Source organism: Oncorhynchus keta, chromosome 4, assembly GCF_023373465.1.
Source record: "Oncorhynchus keta strain PuntledgeMale-10-30-2019 chromosome 4, Oket_V2, whole genome shotgun sequence".
In the NCBI taxonomy this organism is placed as follows: Eukaryota; Metazoa; Chordata; class Actinopteri; order Salmoniformes; family Salmonidae; genus Oncorhynchus; species Oncorhynchus keta.
The window spans coordinates 15,424,151-15,441,872 of NC_068424.1; the positions used below are offsets into that span (position 1 = coordinate 15,424,151).

The 17,722-nt window shown below is 42.4% G+C and overlaps 1 protein-coding gene across 1 annotated transcript; it reads left to right on the top strand.

Moving 5' to 3' along the window:
- The first annotated feature begins 8,408 nt into the window (after positions 1-8,408).
- LOC118369737 (zinc-binding protein A33-like) lies at positions 8,409-14,397 on the top strand. The gene is made up of 6 exons (XM_035754395.2): positions 8,409-8,856; positions 12,095-12,190; positions 12,317-12,547; positions 12,640-12,662; positions 12,748-12,866; positions 13,081-14,397. Exons 1-6 carry the CDS (start codon positions 8,425-8,427, stop codon positions 13,614-13,616), a joined length of 1,437 nt encoding a protein of 478 aa, XP_035610288.1. The 5' UTR covers positions 8,409-8,424; the 3' UTR covers positions 13,617-14,397.
- The last annotated feature ends 3,325 nt before the right edge of the window (positions 14,398-17,722 follow it).

Consider the following 17,722-nt stretch of genomic DNA (forward strand, 5'->3'; position numbering starts at 1 on the left):
GCTTCAACTATATTCACCTCACTAAAGTACCTCACTAGAGTGTCTCTAACGGCTTTGTTCTACTGTTATAGAGGTATTCCCTGTTAAGATACACAAGGAGAGAAGTTTGTAGCCATGTATAAAAAGCAGGTGCGTTCTGATCCTCTGTGCTACTGTGAGGAGAGTGAGAGGTCTTGGTGGGGAAAATGCCTTGCATGTACCATGGAGGTGCCATCCATACCGTCTCTTCTTTCCTTCTTCTGGACAGACTATCACACCCAGGGTCTAGTTGTTACTGTCCCCTACCTCAACGTCCCAGCTGTGTCCCTGAGTTAAAGCCCAAGACTATTTTATAGTAATTAAACCTCTCTGGGTTTTCAGGAAGCTGCTGTCTCTCTCTATTGTATATGGCACTGTTCAGGTTCTCAGACAGGATGAGACTGGTGTAGGCAGTGTTGGGGTCCAGAATCACAGGATCAGAGGAGGGAGATCAGAGATACAGTGTTGTTACCACCTATAGACCTAGTTGTGGCCTCTTACTACCATTTAGTAGTACCATTCACTGTATGTCACATAGTTTTTTCGCATTGTTTGTCACTTATTTTGTACATAATGTTGCTGCAACCATCTCTTATGACCAAAAAGAGCTTCTGGATATCAGAACAGCATTCTCACCTTGAAGTGGATGAATAATTTTTCTTTAATAAGAGGGATTTACTCCAGACACCCGAACAGGCCCTCATCCCTGTCATTCTCAGGAGAAAAGGATATCGAGGAAGGAGATCGGGGTGCCTTGTAAGGATCTGGCGATGAGTGGCTAATCTTCCTTTGCCATCGGTACTATTGGCCAACGTACAATCGCTGGATAATAAAGTGGACGAACTACAAGCACATATATCCTACCAAAGGGACATTTAAAAACTGTAATAATCTAATGTTTCTGCGAGTCGTGGCTGAACGACGGCATGAGGAACATACAGCTGACGGGTTAAACATTGTATCGGCAGGAGAGAACAGCAGCCTCTGGTAAGACACGGGGTGGCGGTCTATGTACTGTATATTTGTAAACAACAGCTGGTGCACGATATCTAAGGAAGTCTCTAGGTTTTGCTCGCCTGGGGTAGAGTATCTCATGATAAGCTGTGGACCGCCAAGAATCTACCAAGAGAGTTTTCATCTATATTTACCTCATTTCTACCAGCATGTTAAATGTGCAACCAGAGGGGGGGGGGGGAACTCTAGACCACCTTTACTCCACACACAGAGATGAATACATGTGCTTTAAAATAGTGTCTTATTCCTCCTCTGGGATGACACTCGTATTACATCTGTTTTCGTAAGCTCAAACAAGTTAAGCCAGGTGGTATGCATTATTTTGGGGGAAAGTGCTTGCAACAATGTTGACAGGAGATATATTTTGAAAGGTTCACATTCATGGTTAAGTAATTAGAGCCTATTGAACATAGAGTATAATCTCTCAGAAACCCAGCGCATCCACAAGGGATCCCAAACTTTGTCACAGTTGTTAATTAATTGGATGCAGCTGAGAAGAAGCAAAACACTAAGTTGGGGAATTTAGTAGAAACCTGCCCATTTGTAGCAAGCATGGTAACAAGCATTCATTGCTACACTTCTGTAGTTACAGACCACACTTACTACCAGGTACATGTTGTTAGTACATTGTAAAATATGAATTGTTACAGTTACTGTAACTACAATACTTGATACAGTGTATTTACAAATGTGATTACACAGTAATAAGGACCCTTGAAAGGAAGTGTTAACCTAAATTCACATGTGATTAGACAGTAATAAGGACCATTGAAAGGAAGTGTTAACCTAAATTCACATGTGATTAATAAGGACCAGTAATAAGGACCAAAGGAAGTTGAAAGTAATAAGGAAAAGTGTTAACCTAAATTCACATGTTACACAGATTAAAGGAAGTGTTAACCTAAATTCAGTAATAATAAGGACCCTTGAAAGGAAGTGTTAACCTAAATTCACATGTGATTACACAGTAATAAGGACCCTTGAAAGGAAGTGTTAACCTAAATTCACATGTGATTACACAGTAATAAGGACCCTTGAAAGGAAGTGTTAACCTAAATTCACATGTGATTACACAGTAATAAGGACCCTTGAAAGGAAGTGTTAACCTAAATTCACATGTGATTACACAGTAATAAGGACCCTTGAAAGGAAGTGTTAACCTAAATTCACATGTGATTACACAGTAATAAGGACCCTTGAAAGGAAGTGTTAACCTAAATTCACATGTGATTAAAGGACAGTAATAAGGACCCTTGAAAGGAAGTGTTAACCTAAATTCACATGTGATTACACAGTAATAAGGACCCTTGAAAGGAAGTGTTAACCTAAATTCACATGTGATTACACAGTAATAAGGACCCTTGAAAGGAAGTGTTAACCTAAATTCACATGTGATTACACAGTAATAAGGACCCTTGAAAGGAAGTGTTAACCTAAATTCACATGTGATTACACAGTAATAAGGACCCTTGAAAGGAAGTGTTAACCTAAATTCACATGTGATTACACAGTAATAAGGACCCTTGAAAGGAAGTGTTAACCTAAATTCACATGTGATTACACAGTAATAAGGACCCTTGAAAGGAAGTGTTAACCTAAATTCACATGTGATTACACAGTAATAAGGACCCTTGAAAGGAAGTGTTAACCTAAATTCACATGTGATTACACAGTAATAAGGACCCTTGAAAGGAAGTGTTAACCTAAATTCACATGTGATTACACAGTAATAAGGACCCTTGAAAGGAAGTGTTAACCTAAATTCACATGTGATTACACAGTAATAAGGACCCTTGAAAGGAAGTGTTAACCTAAATTCACATGTGATTACACAGTAATAAGGACCCTTGAAAGGAAGTGTTAACCTAAATTCACATGTGATTACACAGTAATAAGGACCCTTGAAAGGAAGTGTTAACCTAAATTCACATGTGATTACACAGTAATAAGGACCCTTGAAAGGACCTAAATTCTTGATTAAGGGAAGTGTTAACCTAAATTCACATGTGATTACACAGTAATAAGGACCCTTGAAAGGAAGTGTTAACCTAAATTCACATGTGATTACACAGTAATAAGGACCCTTGAAAGGGACCCTTGAAAGTAATAAGGAAAAGTGTTAACCTAAATTCACATGTGATTACACAGTAATAAGGACCCTTGAAAGGAAGTGTTAACCTAAATTCACATGTGATTACACAGTAATAAGGACCCTTGAAAGGAAGTGTTAACCTAAATTCACATGTGATTACACAGTAATAAGGACCCTTGAAAGGAAGTGTTAACCTAAATTCACATGTGATTACACAGTAATAAGGACCCTTGAAAGGAAGTGTTAACCTAAATTCACATGTGATTACACAGTAATAAGGACCCTTGAAAGGAAGTGTTAACCTAAATTCACATGTGATTACACAGTAATAAGGACCCTTGAAAGGAAGTGTTAACCTAAATTCACATGTGATTACACAGTAATAAGGACCCTTGGACCACAGTAATAAGGACCCTTGAAAGGAAGTGTTAACCTAAATTCACATGTGATTACACAGTAATAAGGACCCTTGAAAGGAAGTGTTAACCTAAATTCACATGTGATTACACAGTAATAAGGACCCTTGAAAGGAAGTGTTAACCTAAATTCACATGTGATTACACAGTAATAAGGACCCTTGAAAGGAAGTGTTAAAATTCACATGTGATTAACAGTAATAAGGACCCTTGAAAGGAAGTGTTAACAAATTCACATGTGATTACACAGTAATAAGGACCCTTGAAAGGAAGTGTTAACCTAAATTCACATGTGATTACACAGTAATAAGGACCCTTGAAAGGAAGTGTTAACCTAAATTCACATGTGATTACACAGTAATAAGGACCCTTGAAAGGAAGTTCACATGTGATTACACAGTAATAAGGACCCTACACAGTAATAAGGACCCTTGAAAGGAAGTGTTAACCTAAATTCACATGTGATTACACAGTAATAAGGACCCTTGAAAAGTGAAGTGTTTACAACCTAAATTCCTAAATTCATGTGATTACACAGTAATAAGGACCCTTGAAAGTAATAAGGACCCTTGAAAGTGTTAACCTAAATTCACATGTGATTACACAGTAATAAGGACCCTTGAAAGGAAGTGTTAACCTAAATTCACATGTGATTACACAGTAATAAGGACCCTTGAAAGGAAGTGTTAACCTAAATTCACATGTGATTACACAGTAATAAAGGAAGTGGATTACCCCCTTGAAAGGAAGTGTTAACCTAAATTCACATGTGATTACACAGTAATAAGGACCCTTGAAAGGAAGTGTTAACCTAAATTCACATGTGATTACACAGTAATAAGGACCCTTGAAAGGAAGTGTTAACCTAAATTCACATGTGATTACACAGTAATAAGGAAAGGAAGTGTTAACCCACATGTGATTACACAGTGGAAAGGAAGTGTTAACCTAAATTCACATGTGATTACACAGTAATAAGGACCCTTGAAAGGAAGTGTTAACCTAAATTCACATGTGATTACACAGTAATAAGGACCCTTGAAAGGAAGTGTTAACCTAAATTCACATGATTTGTCAGTTTTTATTGATTGACAGATTGTTATTGATTGTTTGATTGTTAAATACATTTAATATGGCCTTTTGTTCCTGTGCAGAACTTTAATAGCCTCTGAGCCACCTGATCCCCAGAGCTTACATGAACGGTTCACTGCAGCCGTCATCAGCCTGGTAATTACTTTAAGGCCTTGAGGGAAAGTTAAGTGACCCTCCTCCTCTCTCTCTTCTCTTTCACTCTGAACCTAACCAAATGTAGCAGGCGTAGAAGATACAAAAAAAAACTGGAGGTTCTCTTCTGCACTGTAGAACCAATCCAGTAAATGTGGAGGAGTTAGGATGGAGTGTCACCTTGTTAACATCCAAAAGAGGAAGTGGTGTCACAGGCTCTCTTTCCATTTCCCCTGAAAACCGGATGCATCCGATTGCTTTGCGACCCTGCAGGTGGTCTGACTACATTCCCAACTAAAATAATGTACTTTTTACTCCATACATTTGCCCTGGCACCCAAAAGTACGCGTTATATTTCAAAGGCTTAGCAGGACAGGAAAAAAATCTAATTCACACAGAGAACATCCCTGGTCATACCTACTGACTCTGATCTGGTGGACTCACTAAACACAAATGCTTCGTTTGTAAATTATGTCTGAGTGTTTAAGTGTGTCCTGGCTATCTGTAAATAAAATAAAACAAGAAAATGGTGCAGTCTGGTATGCTTCAGCAAATACTTTCAGACTTTTACTCAAATTAGACTTTAACTTAATTAAGTAGTATTATACTTTTACTCAAGTAGTATTTTACTTTTACTCAAGTAGTATTTACTTTTACTCAAGTAGTATTTATTTTTACTCAAATAGTATTTACTTTTACTCAAGTAGTATTTCACTTTTACTCAAGTAGTATTTTACTTTTACTCAAGTAGTATTTTACTTAAGTATGACAATTGGGTGCTTTTTCCACCACTGCAAACACCTGGGCAACCTGCAGTACACCGTCTGGGAGAAGATGCAGGGGGTTGTGAAATACAATGAGTATTAATTCAATCAATCAATCACATTTTACTTTGATTAAATATAAATATTGCAATACAGTATAGAGGGAACCAGTATAGTCTAAAATCACAGATATTTGTATTGTGTCTAATCTCTGTTTTCTCTGTTCATCTCCTGTGATTCTGGACCCGAACACCGCCCACCCACGTCTCATTGTGGGATCTGATGAATGTGAGACGCAGTGAAGAGCAAGAGCAGCTTCCTGTCAACACAGAGAGTTTTAATAGATATGTATGGCTCCTGGACTGAGGGCTTTAACTCAGGGACTCACCACTTGGATGTTGAGGTAGGGGACAGTTATGAATGGTCACTGGGTATTATACAAGAGTCGGTCCAGAGGAAGGAAGCAGTTAGGAGCTGTAGCGGTCCCTGGGTAAAATCCCTGGGGAAGCCCCTCCCCCAAAACGCCATATTACAACCTATATGTTGTGATAATTGTGTTGTTTGCTCTATAAACTGTTAGTTCATATGTCTTGACACCGTGATATATAGGTCTAAAGGCCGAGACACAGTGGCAGAATAAATTCAACCACATCTTTGTTTCATCACAAAACCGGACAGTGACCTCTGTCTGATGAAGTCCACAAAGCATGTTTAATGTAACAGACAGTTACATGACCTACAGCATGGTCAAGCAAGTTGATGTTTCCCACATTTTCGGACCACTAAACAACTATTGATTTAGAACCACAGAGAGTTACAGGAGCTGCCTCCACTGTTCCAGCATCATTTCAACATCATCAAATCACCTCTGCTTAGTCTAATACAGTGACAACTGAAATATAACAAAAACAATTTAGTCCAATCAACGTAAGCTAAATATGATGTGGCTGTCCATGGTTCTGATATCTGTGTGCATTCGTGCAAAGAGTACACCATGTTGACTCACCCTACTTGTAGAGAAACGCCAGTGCCGTCCTCCTCTCTTTCATGTTGACGAAACGGTCTATCACTCTGTCATACAGTAGTACACTCTTTTATTTGTTGTTGTCCTAGGCTACCTGGCTATAATGCTTGCTCACTAGCCTAACTTCCCTTCATGGGCAACAGTAGCTAGCTAGTATCTAGCTACATATCGAACTTCCATCCTCTCAGGCCAGCAGCACAACAATGTATGAATTAATGGTTGGATCAGAATTGCCTTTATAATCATTGGCCAGTACGGAGAATTAAGTAAAACCACACGTCCAAATCCCTACCTCCATCCATGGCTAACTTAGGAAAGGGCCAATTTTAGCTAGCTAGCCAGCAGAGGACAACAACACAACAAGATGCAACAATTCAAGTGTTTCTGTCAATGACATATGCTCTCAATGGGATTTGATAGGAGTGAGGCCAAATCCAAGCTGGCTTCCCTTGACACTTTTTTTTTTGGTGCACCAGGACCATTCACAGTTGAGCTCGTTCAGTTTAGCTCAACGCTGACTGACAAATGTTGTATACTTTTTTTGTCAAGGGAGGCCAGATGCTCGCTGGCTTCCCTTGCCTTCAACGCTACAGGCAGCAACAATGTCATAGTGGTTTGGAACAGACATCATCAGATCGATGGCCTACACTTAGAGACAGAGGGGTGCTGTTTCACTCGGAGGCTTTCTCATGTGAGATACATTCAGACTACTGTGAATTGAAGGAAAAGTATGAAACACAGAGAGACAAAAGATAATTTATTCGATGTTATCATTATAATTTTTATGTTGGTCAATTCTTTTGGGAAGGCTGGCATCCCTGGGCATCCATGAATACACACCACTGGTTAGGAGTAGATACTGGTGACTGAAGCAGTTTGATGATAAACACACAGCACGGTCTCCACCAGAGCCCTTGACCTAACAGTAGACCTGACCATTGACCTGACAGTAGACACAGTACCTGACAGTATACCTGTCTGAGGCACAGCATCTCAGTGCTAGAGGCCTTACTACAGTCCCTTGTTCAAATCCAGGCTGTATCATATTCGGCTGTGATTGGGAGTCCCATAGGGCGGCGCACAATTGGCCCAGTGTCGACTGGGTTAGGGTTTGACCGGGGTAGGCCGTCATTGAAAATAAGAATTTGTTCTTAACTGACTTGCTTAGTTAAATAAAGGTTAAATTGCATAGGCATATTATTATTTTGTATAGGCCTACATATAATTTGTTTATAAAGGCCTTGATTGCCAATAGTCTGCAAATAGTAATAAATAGTGATAAACATTGACTGAAATTGTGAGCTTGTCCTTGAGCTGCTTGCAAAATTGCTTCCTTTTTCCTCATGTTCAGCTGTTGGCAGAGAAGGGACAGTGTGGTGAGGGTAGCTGTGTCTCTCAGACAGTCTAGGCCTACCTCTTAGCCACTCCCTCTTGCCCCTATGCTTCCTGATTTCTCTATGCGTGCTCACTAAGGTATAATAAAAACGCATGCACTGCCATGCCAAATAGGTTTTCTGGTCTCAGAAAGCTCCACCCCTTTGGAATAAAGGGAACCAGCTCAGTTCCTCCCAGTGACAAGAGACTGCCTTTACACAGCAAGGATTACTAGCCAAACACTGACCTCAAGCGGTTGCTGGCTGAATCACAGTTTCGTTTCTAAAAGCCTTGAAAGTTAACTTTGGTACTTGGCAGAGGGTAAATCTCAATTTCATAATCCTTGTATCCTCCCTCCTTGCCTCCTTCTCAAAACCCATTGGATGAGAAAGCCAGAGGTCCCGCCCCTCTGACTTTCTCCTCCAATGGGTTTTGAGAAGGAGGCAAGGAGAGAAGATGCAAGGAGTATGAAATTGAGATTTCTCTAAATCATTCCAGATGAGGGAGTGTCTCAAAAACAGAATGGCTTCCAGATCAGCTTCTCCTGAGGAGGATCTCTCCTGTCCTTTTTGCCGTGAGATCTTCAAAGATCCTGTGGTCTTGTCGTGTAGCCACAGCGTCTGTAAAGCCTGTCTGCAGGAATACTGGAAACAGAGGCGATCTCGGGAATGTCCAGTGTGCAGGAAGAGAAGCAAATCAAAAGGCAATCCTCCCTGTAACCTGGTCTTAAAGAACCTGTGTGAGGCCTTCTTACAGGAGAGGAGGCGGAGAGATTCAGGGGAGTCTGAGGAGCACTGCAATCTGCACAACGAGAAACTCAAGCTCTTCTGTCTGGATGATAAACAGCCCATCTGTGTTGTGTGTCAGGCCTCCAGAAAACATAAAAACCACAACTGCTGCCCCATAGATGAAACTGCACAGTATCAAAAGGTACAGTAGCATAAACAGGTGAATTTAAAATACAGTACATATCGATTATTTATCAAATATAATATACAGTTAGTATCAATGTGTTGTATTTATGGCGGTACTTCCGTGTGTGAAACCAGTGTCAAATCTATATTTTCCAAGTATTTTTCTCAATATTCCTTTCCGGACACAACTTTCAGACTTGTTTACGTGTTGTTGTGCGTTTTGTTGCCAACCTATTTTGCTACCTGACAATTTTATGGTTTTTACTTTTTAATTACCGTTTATATTTTAGTTTTTCCCTTCAACTTTTTCACTCCGGACGCTTTATCTGGACACGGTTCGTCAGGACCTCCAACAGCCGAAGCTAAGTAGTAACATTAACATGATGCTTTATCTGGACACGGTTCGTCAGGACCTCCAACAAGCCGAAGCTCAGTAGTAACATTAACACGATGCCTTCTAATTGCAGCCGCTGTGCTCATAATATCAAGGAGAACGATCGCTACAAGCCCAGCTTCAGACGCAATCGTTAGGCAAGGGTAATTTCAGTGTAGGAAAGGATGAAACGGCGTCTGTGCCACCAGTAAGTACAGATAGTAACGTTAGCATAAATCCCCTGGCACAGTCCCCGCAGCCGGACAACTTTCTCACGGTTTCTGGAAGGAACACTCAACGGGTGTCGCGCATTCAGCCGACAAAACTTTCAACCTGTTTTCCCCATTAAGCAGCGAGTCGGAGTCAGAGGCCGAGCCTTCTCTGGTCTCTGCTCCTCCCGTTACGGGGTCTGAGACGCCGAAGGCTCCCAACATTAGCTCTGACAAATTGAAAACTCTAGTCATTGGCGACTCCATTACCCGCAGTATTAGACTTAAAACTAATCATCCAGCGATCATACACTGTTTACCAGGGGGCAGGGCTACCGAAGATGGTGCTGGCTAAAACTGGCGAGTATAGAGATATTGTTATCCACGTCGGCACCAAGGATGTTAGGATGAAACAGTCAGGTCACCAAGTGCAACATAGCTTCAGCGTGTAAATCAGCTAGAAAGATGTGTCAGCATCGAGTAATTGTCTCTGGCCCCCTCCCAGTTAGGGGGAGTGATGAGCTCTACAGCAGAGTCTCACAACTCAATCGCTGGTTGAAAACTGTTTTCTGCCCCTCCCAAAAGATATAATTTGTAGATAATTGGCCCTCTTTCTGGGACTCACCCACAAACAGGACCAATCCTGACCTGCTGAGGAGTGACGGACTCCATCCTAGCTGGAGGGGTGCTCTCATCTTATCTACCAACATAGACAGGGCTCTAGCTCCACAATGAAATAGGGTGCAGGCCAGGCAGCAGGCTGTTAGCCAGCCTGCCAGCATAGTGGAGTCTGCCACTAGCACAGTAAGTGTAGTCAGCTCAGCTATCACCATTGAGACCGTGTCTATGCCTCGACCTAGGTTGGGCAAAACTAAACATGGCGGTGTTCGCCTTAGCAATCTCACTAGGATAAAGCCCTCCTCCATTCCGGTCATTATTGAAAGAGATCATGATACCTCACATCTCAAAATAGGGCTACTTAATGTTAGATCCCTTACTTCAAAGGCAATTATAGTCAATGAACTAATCACTGATCATAATCTTCATGAAATCTTGATAGTGCTAAATACGGCTGCTAGAATCCTGACTAGATTTTTTTTTAAGATCATATTATTCCAGTGCTAGCCTCCCTCCACTGGTTTCCTGTCAAAGCAAGGGCTGATTTCAAGGTTTTACTGCTAACCTACAAAGCATTACATGGGCTTGCTCCTACCTATCTCTCTGATTTGGTCCTGCCGTATATACCTACACGTACGCTACGGTCACAAGACGCAGGCCTCCTAATTGTCCCTAGAATTTCTAAGCAAACAGCTGAAGGCAGGGCTTTCTCCTATAGAGCAAAATTTTTATGGAACGGTCTGCCTACCCAGGTCAGAGACGCAAACTCGGTCTCAACCTTTAAGTCCTTACTGAAGACTCATCTCTTCAGTGGGTCATATGATTGAGTGTAGTCTGGCCCAGGAATGAGAATGTGAACGGAAAGGCTCTGGAGCAACGAACCGCCCTTGCTGTCTCTGCCTGGCCGGTTCCCCTCTCTCCACTGGGATTCTCTGCCTCTAACCCTATGACAGTCATTGGCTTACTGGGGCTCTCTCATACCGTCCCTGGAGGGGGTGCATCACTTGAGTGGGTTGATTCACTGATGTGGTCATCCTGTCTGGGTTGGCGCCCCCCCTTGGGTTGTGCCGTGGCGGAGATCTTTGTGGGCTATACTCAGCCTTGTCTCAGGATGGTAAGTTGGTGGTTGAAGATATCCCTCTAGTGGTGTGGGGGCTGTGCTTTGGCAAAGTGGGTGGGGTTATATCCTTCCTGTTTGGCCCTGTCCGGGGGTGTCCTCGGATGGGGCCACAGTGTCTCCTGACCCCTCCTGTCTCAGCCTCCAGTATTTATGCTGCAGTAGTTTGTGTCGGGGGGCTAGGGTCAGTTTGTTATATCTGGAGTACTTCTCCTGTCCTATTCGGTGTCCTGTGTGAATTTAAGCGTGCTCTCTCTAATTCTCTCTTTCTCTCTCGGAGGAGGACCTGAGCCCTAGGACCATGCCTCAGGACTACCTGACATGATGACTCCTTGCTGTCCCCAGTCCACCTGGCCGTGCTGCTGCTCCAGTTTCAACTGTTCTGCCTTATTATTATTCGACCATGCTGGTCATTTATGAACATTTTGAACATCTTGGCCATGTTCTGTTATCTCCACCCGGCACAGCCAGAAGAGGACTGGCCACCCCACATAGCCTGGTTCCTCTCTAGGTTTCTTCCTAGGTTTTGGCCTTTCTAGGGAGTTTTTCCTAGCCACCGTAATTCTACACCTGCATTGCTTGCTGTTTGGGGTTTTAGGCTGGGTTTCTGTACAGCACTTTGAGATATCAGCTGATGTATGAAGGGCTATATAAATAAATTTGATTTGAAATAATTTCCTAATTCCTGTAAAAAACAGATCTGGATTGAAGAGTACAAACATCTAACCACACACATATAGCGTGACACCTAACTACTATACTCACCAAGTGACACCTAACTACTATACTCACCACGTGACACCTAACTACTATACTCACATACCCTGGCTTGTACACAGAGGGGAACAGTCCATTCACCTTCCCCTCCATGTCGATCAACTCTGTAATGAAACAACAAAGTACAAATTCTCTTCAATAAAACAATGTCTCTTTCCAGGAGGAACTCCAGACTTTCCCGAAGCCCTTACAGGAGAAGCTGGAGGTCTTTAATAAAGTTAAACAAACCTGTGACCAAACAGTGAAACACATTAAGGTGAGGATGCTGAGTTGTAAGAGAACATAGAATTGTATGGATTTCTTTACTCAAAAGTATTTTGTGGATAAACTGTGAAAATGAACATTTAAATCATGTAATGCCTTTGTTATCTCTTGTGTCCAGAACAAGGCCCAGCACACAGAGATGGTGATTAAAAAAGATTTTCAGAAGCTCCACCAGTTTCTACGAGAGGAAGAGGAGGTGAGGATAGCTGTTCTGAGGGAGGAAGAGAAGCAGAAGAGTCAGGTGATGAAGGAGAAGATTGAGGAGATGAGCAGAGAGATATCATCACTTTCAGACACAATCAGAGCCTTAGAGGAGGAGCTGAGAGCTGAAGACATCTCATTCCTGAAGGTCAGCACTGCTCTCTCTAAATTATAGGTTATGTTTATCGGTTGACTGGTTAATATTGATTGACTGACTCAATCTATTATTTTGTTCTGTAGAACTACACGGCCATAGTGAGAAGGTAAGTCATCTGTCTGCTGTCTCTCTCTGTTCTGTGGTTCTGAACCCAACCCTACAGCAACACTGACTCCTGAATGTTCTTCCAGAACCCAGTGCACACTGCCGGATCCACAGCTGGTCTCAGGAGCACTCATAGACGTGGCCAAACACCTGGGAAACCTGCAGTTCAGAGTCTGGGAGAAAATGCAAGGGATTGTGAAATACAGTAAATAAATATCAATTTATGATGATACTAAAATGTATTTATCTGCCTGACCGTCAACTGTGCAGTACAAGTAACCAGTATCATTGACAGTGGTACACAACTATTATAAATTTGACTTGTTCTTCCAGGCATCCAAAAATATATATATTTTTAAACAGCATCAACCAGAAATCACCCACCGTTCTAATCTAGTAAATCTGCTCTTTGCACTCAGGTCCTGTCACTCTGGATCCTAACACTGCCCACCTAGGTCTCCTCCTATCTGAGAATCTGACCATTGTGGAATGCACAAATGAGAAACAGCAGCTCCCTGATAACCCAGAGAGGTTTGATTACTATGCATGGGTCTTGGGTTCTGAGGGATTTAACTCAGGGACACACAGCTGGGACGTTGAGGTTGGGAACAATACATTCTGGTCACTGGGTGTGATGGAAAAGTCTGTCCAGAGGAAAGGAGCAGTTAATACTGGACACTGGCGATTCTGGCACTTTAAAGGTAAATACGGAGCATTTTCCCCACCAGAATCAACCAGTGTCCTCCCTGTGGCAAAGAAACCCAAGAGGATCAGAGTTCAGCTGGACTGGGACAGAGGAGCGCTGTCATTCTCTGACCCTGATGAAAACACATGTTTACACACTATTTCACACACCTTCACTGAGAGAGTCTTTCCATACTTGGGTAGTTACTGCAAGCTCTCCCCTCTGAGAATCGTACCAGCGAAGACCTCTGTAAAAGTACAGCATAGTTAGAATCTCTGTCTAGCGCAACAGCATCTATTGATCATGATACGGGTGTCAATACATGTTTATAGGTCAAAAATAATCTTACAAATCAACTCAATTTTATTTTACAATGAACATAAAATTGTTTGACAGTGAAATGTATAGAATGTTAAAGGTAATGGAGCCCTTTTTCTTGACCACCCTCGTCACAGTGCACTACCCTTCCCCTTCATGTGATGTTTCTGCTCATCTTACAAATCTACTTGACAGTCAGTCACACTTAACTGTATATTCATTGTAACATTATTTGGGAAGCTTAGCCATTAGAGGCTTCTGTTCTGGAGGATGCCAAACAGAGAGTTATAATAATACGGATAATGATTCCCATCTGGCTCAAAGAACCATGAAACATAATGCAATCTAGTGGTGGGGTTGTCTCAGAGAGAGGTGTTTAGAACAACCAACCCAGGTACTTGGTGCTGCTACCTGCCCATTGGTCAGTGGGACGGGTACAGAGTGTTCATACTGTAGGCAGGTGAGCTGACCGATGCCTGGTCAGTGAGGACTAGGTATGTATGAAGTGTCCTGGCAGTTGCACAGCTCCAGGTGTTTTGACCTGTTAGGAGACAGCCTGACCAGCCCTGTAGGCTTTGAACCTCAGCAGAGCAGGCCGACTCTGTCTGAGAAGGATCTGTCAAACTAAACGTGAGGTATTCTATCCGCTCTGTGTATTGTACATTATTTGTAAGGCCTGTTGTATGTCTTATTACCAGTAATTCTCTATAATAAAATTGGACAAAAATGTGAATTTTCTCCATGTGAGGTTTAAAAACAGCCTGAGTGCCAGGCTGTTTGTGTGCTGTCATACCAATGACTTGACAACGGAGTTGACAAGAACACACAGATCTGAGACCTGGCTAGGTTCAGAACAGGGCTGTTCGATGTTGGTCCTGAAGGGCCAGAACACTTCCGGTTGTCATCCTTTCCTTCTATTAAGGGACTAACTTAGACCTGGAACACCAGGTGAGCACTATTCTACCTGGTAGAAACCCAAAACAGAAGTGTTTGGGTCCTCCAGGACCAGAATTGAGCAGCCCTGGTTTAGAACACTGAGGAGAACAGTACCACAATGTGCAGGGTTCTAGTTGACTGAAAGTTCAACCCGTCATCCGGTGATATACTGCAAAACACTGGAAAACTCAGCTCTCTCAGGTACAGGTGATTATTTCCGTCTGAAAAAGTATTTAAAACAGGACTTCATCTCATTATAAACAGCCAGATTCAGAGTTAAAACAACAAAATAATATGCAACCTAAACCGTGACATTCAGGTCTTGCTAACGAACCAAGGGTGAGTCTTGGAAGTGACCTGCTAACGAACCAAGGGTGAGTCTTGGAAGTGACCTGTTGCCTCCAGAAGCCATTCTTGAGGGAGTGTGACCTGGTGCCTCCAGAAGCCATTATTGAGGGGGGAGTGTGACCATGAGAGAAAATGCCTTCCAGATCGTGTCTCCCAAAGGAGAAAAGATCTCTGCTGTCCTGTTTGCTATGACATCTTCAGGGATCCTGTCATGCTGTTATGTAGCCACAGCATCTGTTCATTAGTAGACAGCCATAGATTTTCAAGCTGATAAGTCAAAACTGTAACTAGGCTACTCAGAAACATTCACTGTATTCTTGGCAAGCAACTCCAGTGTATATTTGGCCTTGTGTTTTAAGTTATTGTCCTGCTGAAAGGTGAATCCATCTCCCAGTGTCTGGTAGAAGCAGACTGAACCAGGTTCTCCTCTAGGATGTTGCCTGTGGTTAGCTCCATTCCATTTATTTTGTATCCTGAAAAACTTCCCATTCCTTAATGATTATAAGCATACCCATAACATGATGTAGCCACCACCATACTTGCAAGTATAAACTTATGTGTTGTGTTAGATTTGCCCCAAACCTAACGCTTTGTATTCCGGACAAAAAGTTAATTTCTTTGCCAAATTTTTGGCAGTGTTGCAAACAGGATGTGTGTTTTGGAATATTTTTATTCTGTGCAGGTGTGCACACCCTTCTGCCCTCACAACCAGCCTCAATTGGTCAGGGCAAGGACTCTACAAGGCGTCGAAAGCGCTCTGCAGGCATACTGACCCATGTTGACTCCAATGCTTGATACACACGGGAAACTGTTGTGTGAAAAACCCAGCAGCGTTGCAACGTTTGTCACACTCAAACCGGTGCGCCTGGCACTAACCATCATACCCTGTTCAAAGGCACTTCAATATTTTGTCTTTCCCATTCACCCTCTGAATGGCACATACAATATCCATGTCTTTAACCTGTCTCCTACCCTTCTTCTAAACTGATTGAAGCGGATTTAACAAGTGACATCAATGAGGGATCATAGCTTTCACCTGGTCAGTCTGTCATGGAAAGAGCAGGTGTTCTTAATGTTTTATACACTCAGTGTATATCTGTATTCCAGGTATGCTCTGCAGGTGTCTAACTTCCAGATGGCTATACTACCAGAGTACAACACAGAGGACATGTTCACTGTATGACAGCTGACTGGAAACACACGGATCAAAACGGTTTGTTCTCCCGAGTGGCGCAGTGGTCTAAGGCACTGCATCACAGTGCTAGAGGTTGTCACTACAGACCCGTGTTTGATCCCAAGCTGTGTCGCGGCCGGCTGGGCCCGGTAGACCCATGAGGCGGCGCACAATTGGCCCAACGTCGTCCGGGTTAGGGGAGGGCTTGGCCAGCCGGGATGTCCTCATCCCATCGCGCTCTAGCGACTCCTTGTGGCGGGACAGGTGCATGCACGCTGACATTGGTCGCCAGCTGTACGGTGTTTCCTCCTCTGGCTTCCGTGTTAAGCGAGCAGTGTGTCAAGAAGCAGTGCGGCTTGGCAGGGTCGTGTTTTGGAGGACGCTTGGCTCTCAACCTTCGCCTCTCTCGAATCCATACAGGACGTGCAGCGATAGGACAAGACTGTAAGTACCAACTGGGGTAAAAAGTATTTTAAAAATAATAAACTGAGTTCTACTGATAATTCTGTGGTGTAAATAAATATATGACAAGTATTTTAGTTATTTATTAAATCACCCCTGATATGATAGTTGTATGGTACGGACTGTGAACAGTCCCTGAGGTTGAATTTAGGTTTTGCAGATCTTGTTCAAATCCAAATTCAACCAGGATTCTTTCTTCTGTGTTGTATTATGATGGTCAACTAGAGGGTTCTGGACTTTAATGACAAACAGTACTCCTACTCTGAGAAGCTTGAGGGGTGTGTGGTGGGGGGGTCGACACTGTTCAAACCAGAAACCCTGATCAGTCTTCCTGGGATACAAGAAGTCCTCCACTGTCTATCTTTAGCTCCTTCTCTCTCTCCCTCCCTCCATATTTATTTATTTCTCCCTCCATTCATCTTCCTCTCTATCTCCTCTCTCTCTCCCTCCATTTATCTTCCTCTCTTCTCTCTATCTCCTCTCTCTCTCCCTCCATCTAGTTCTCTCCCTGTCTGTCAAAGCATGGATGTAAGATGTAATCCTATGTGTTGTTCTTATCTCCAGTAAGAAGCGGCGTGTGAACATTAACGTTCCTATGAAGACTGAACAGGAGACGACACACAAGAACATCGAGGAGGACCACAAACTCAGGGTCCCTGTCATCAAGGTAACACACTTAAGTGATATTGCCAGATAAGCTGGTGTTTTGGAGGATATATTGGCACGGGTGTAGTTAGGCCAGAGAGGAAGTCCATGGCTGGCAAACCGTGACAATATATCCTCCAAACACCGGCTTCTAGGGCATTATTTTTATACAATGGGTTAAAAACATATTCAAATGATTGATGTCATTGATGTCAAATGTCATTGATTAATAAATAACACGAAAGACCAGCAGGCTTGGGTAGCAACCCTAGATGTGTGTCGGGACTATATCTTGTGGAAGGATGAAATATTAGGAATAAATTAATCAAAATGTGAATCATTATTTGAATATAATAATAATAATAATAATAATAAATGCCATTTAGCAGACGCTTTTATCCAAAGCGACTTACAGTCATGTGTCCATACATTCTACGTAATATGTTGGTTATCCATTTAAAAGTGATAATGCCCAGCTGTCTGGCAACTTGGA

What these genes read in the sequence shown, in the direction of transcription:
- LOC118369737 (XM_035754395.2), top strand. Translation starts at nt 8,425, where the DNA reads ATGAGGGAGTGTCTCAAAAACAGAATGGCTTCCAGATCAGCTTCTCCT. An exon ending in AAACAGTGAAACACATTAAG is followed by an intron (nt 12,191 to 12,316) that starts GTGAGGATGCTG and finishes TCTTGTGTCCAG; the next exon opens with AACAAGGCCCAGCACACAGA. An exon ending in AAGACATCTCATTCCTGAAG is followed by an intron (nt 12,548 to 12,639) that starts GTCAGCACTGCT and finishes TTTGTTCTGTAG; the next exon opens with AACTACACGGCCATAGTGAG.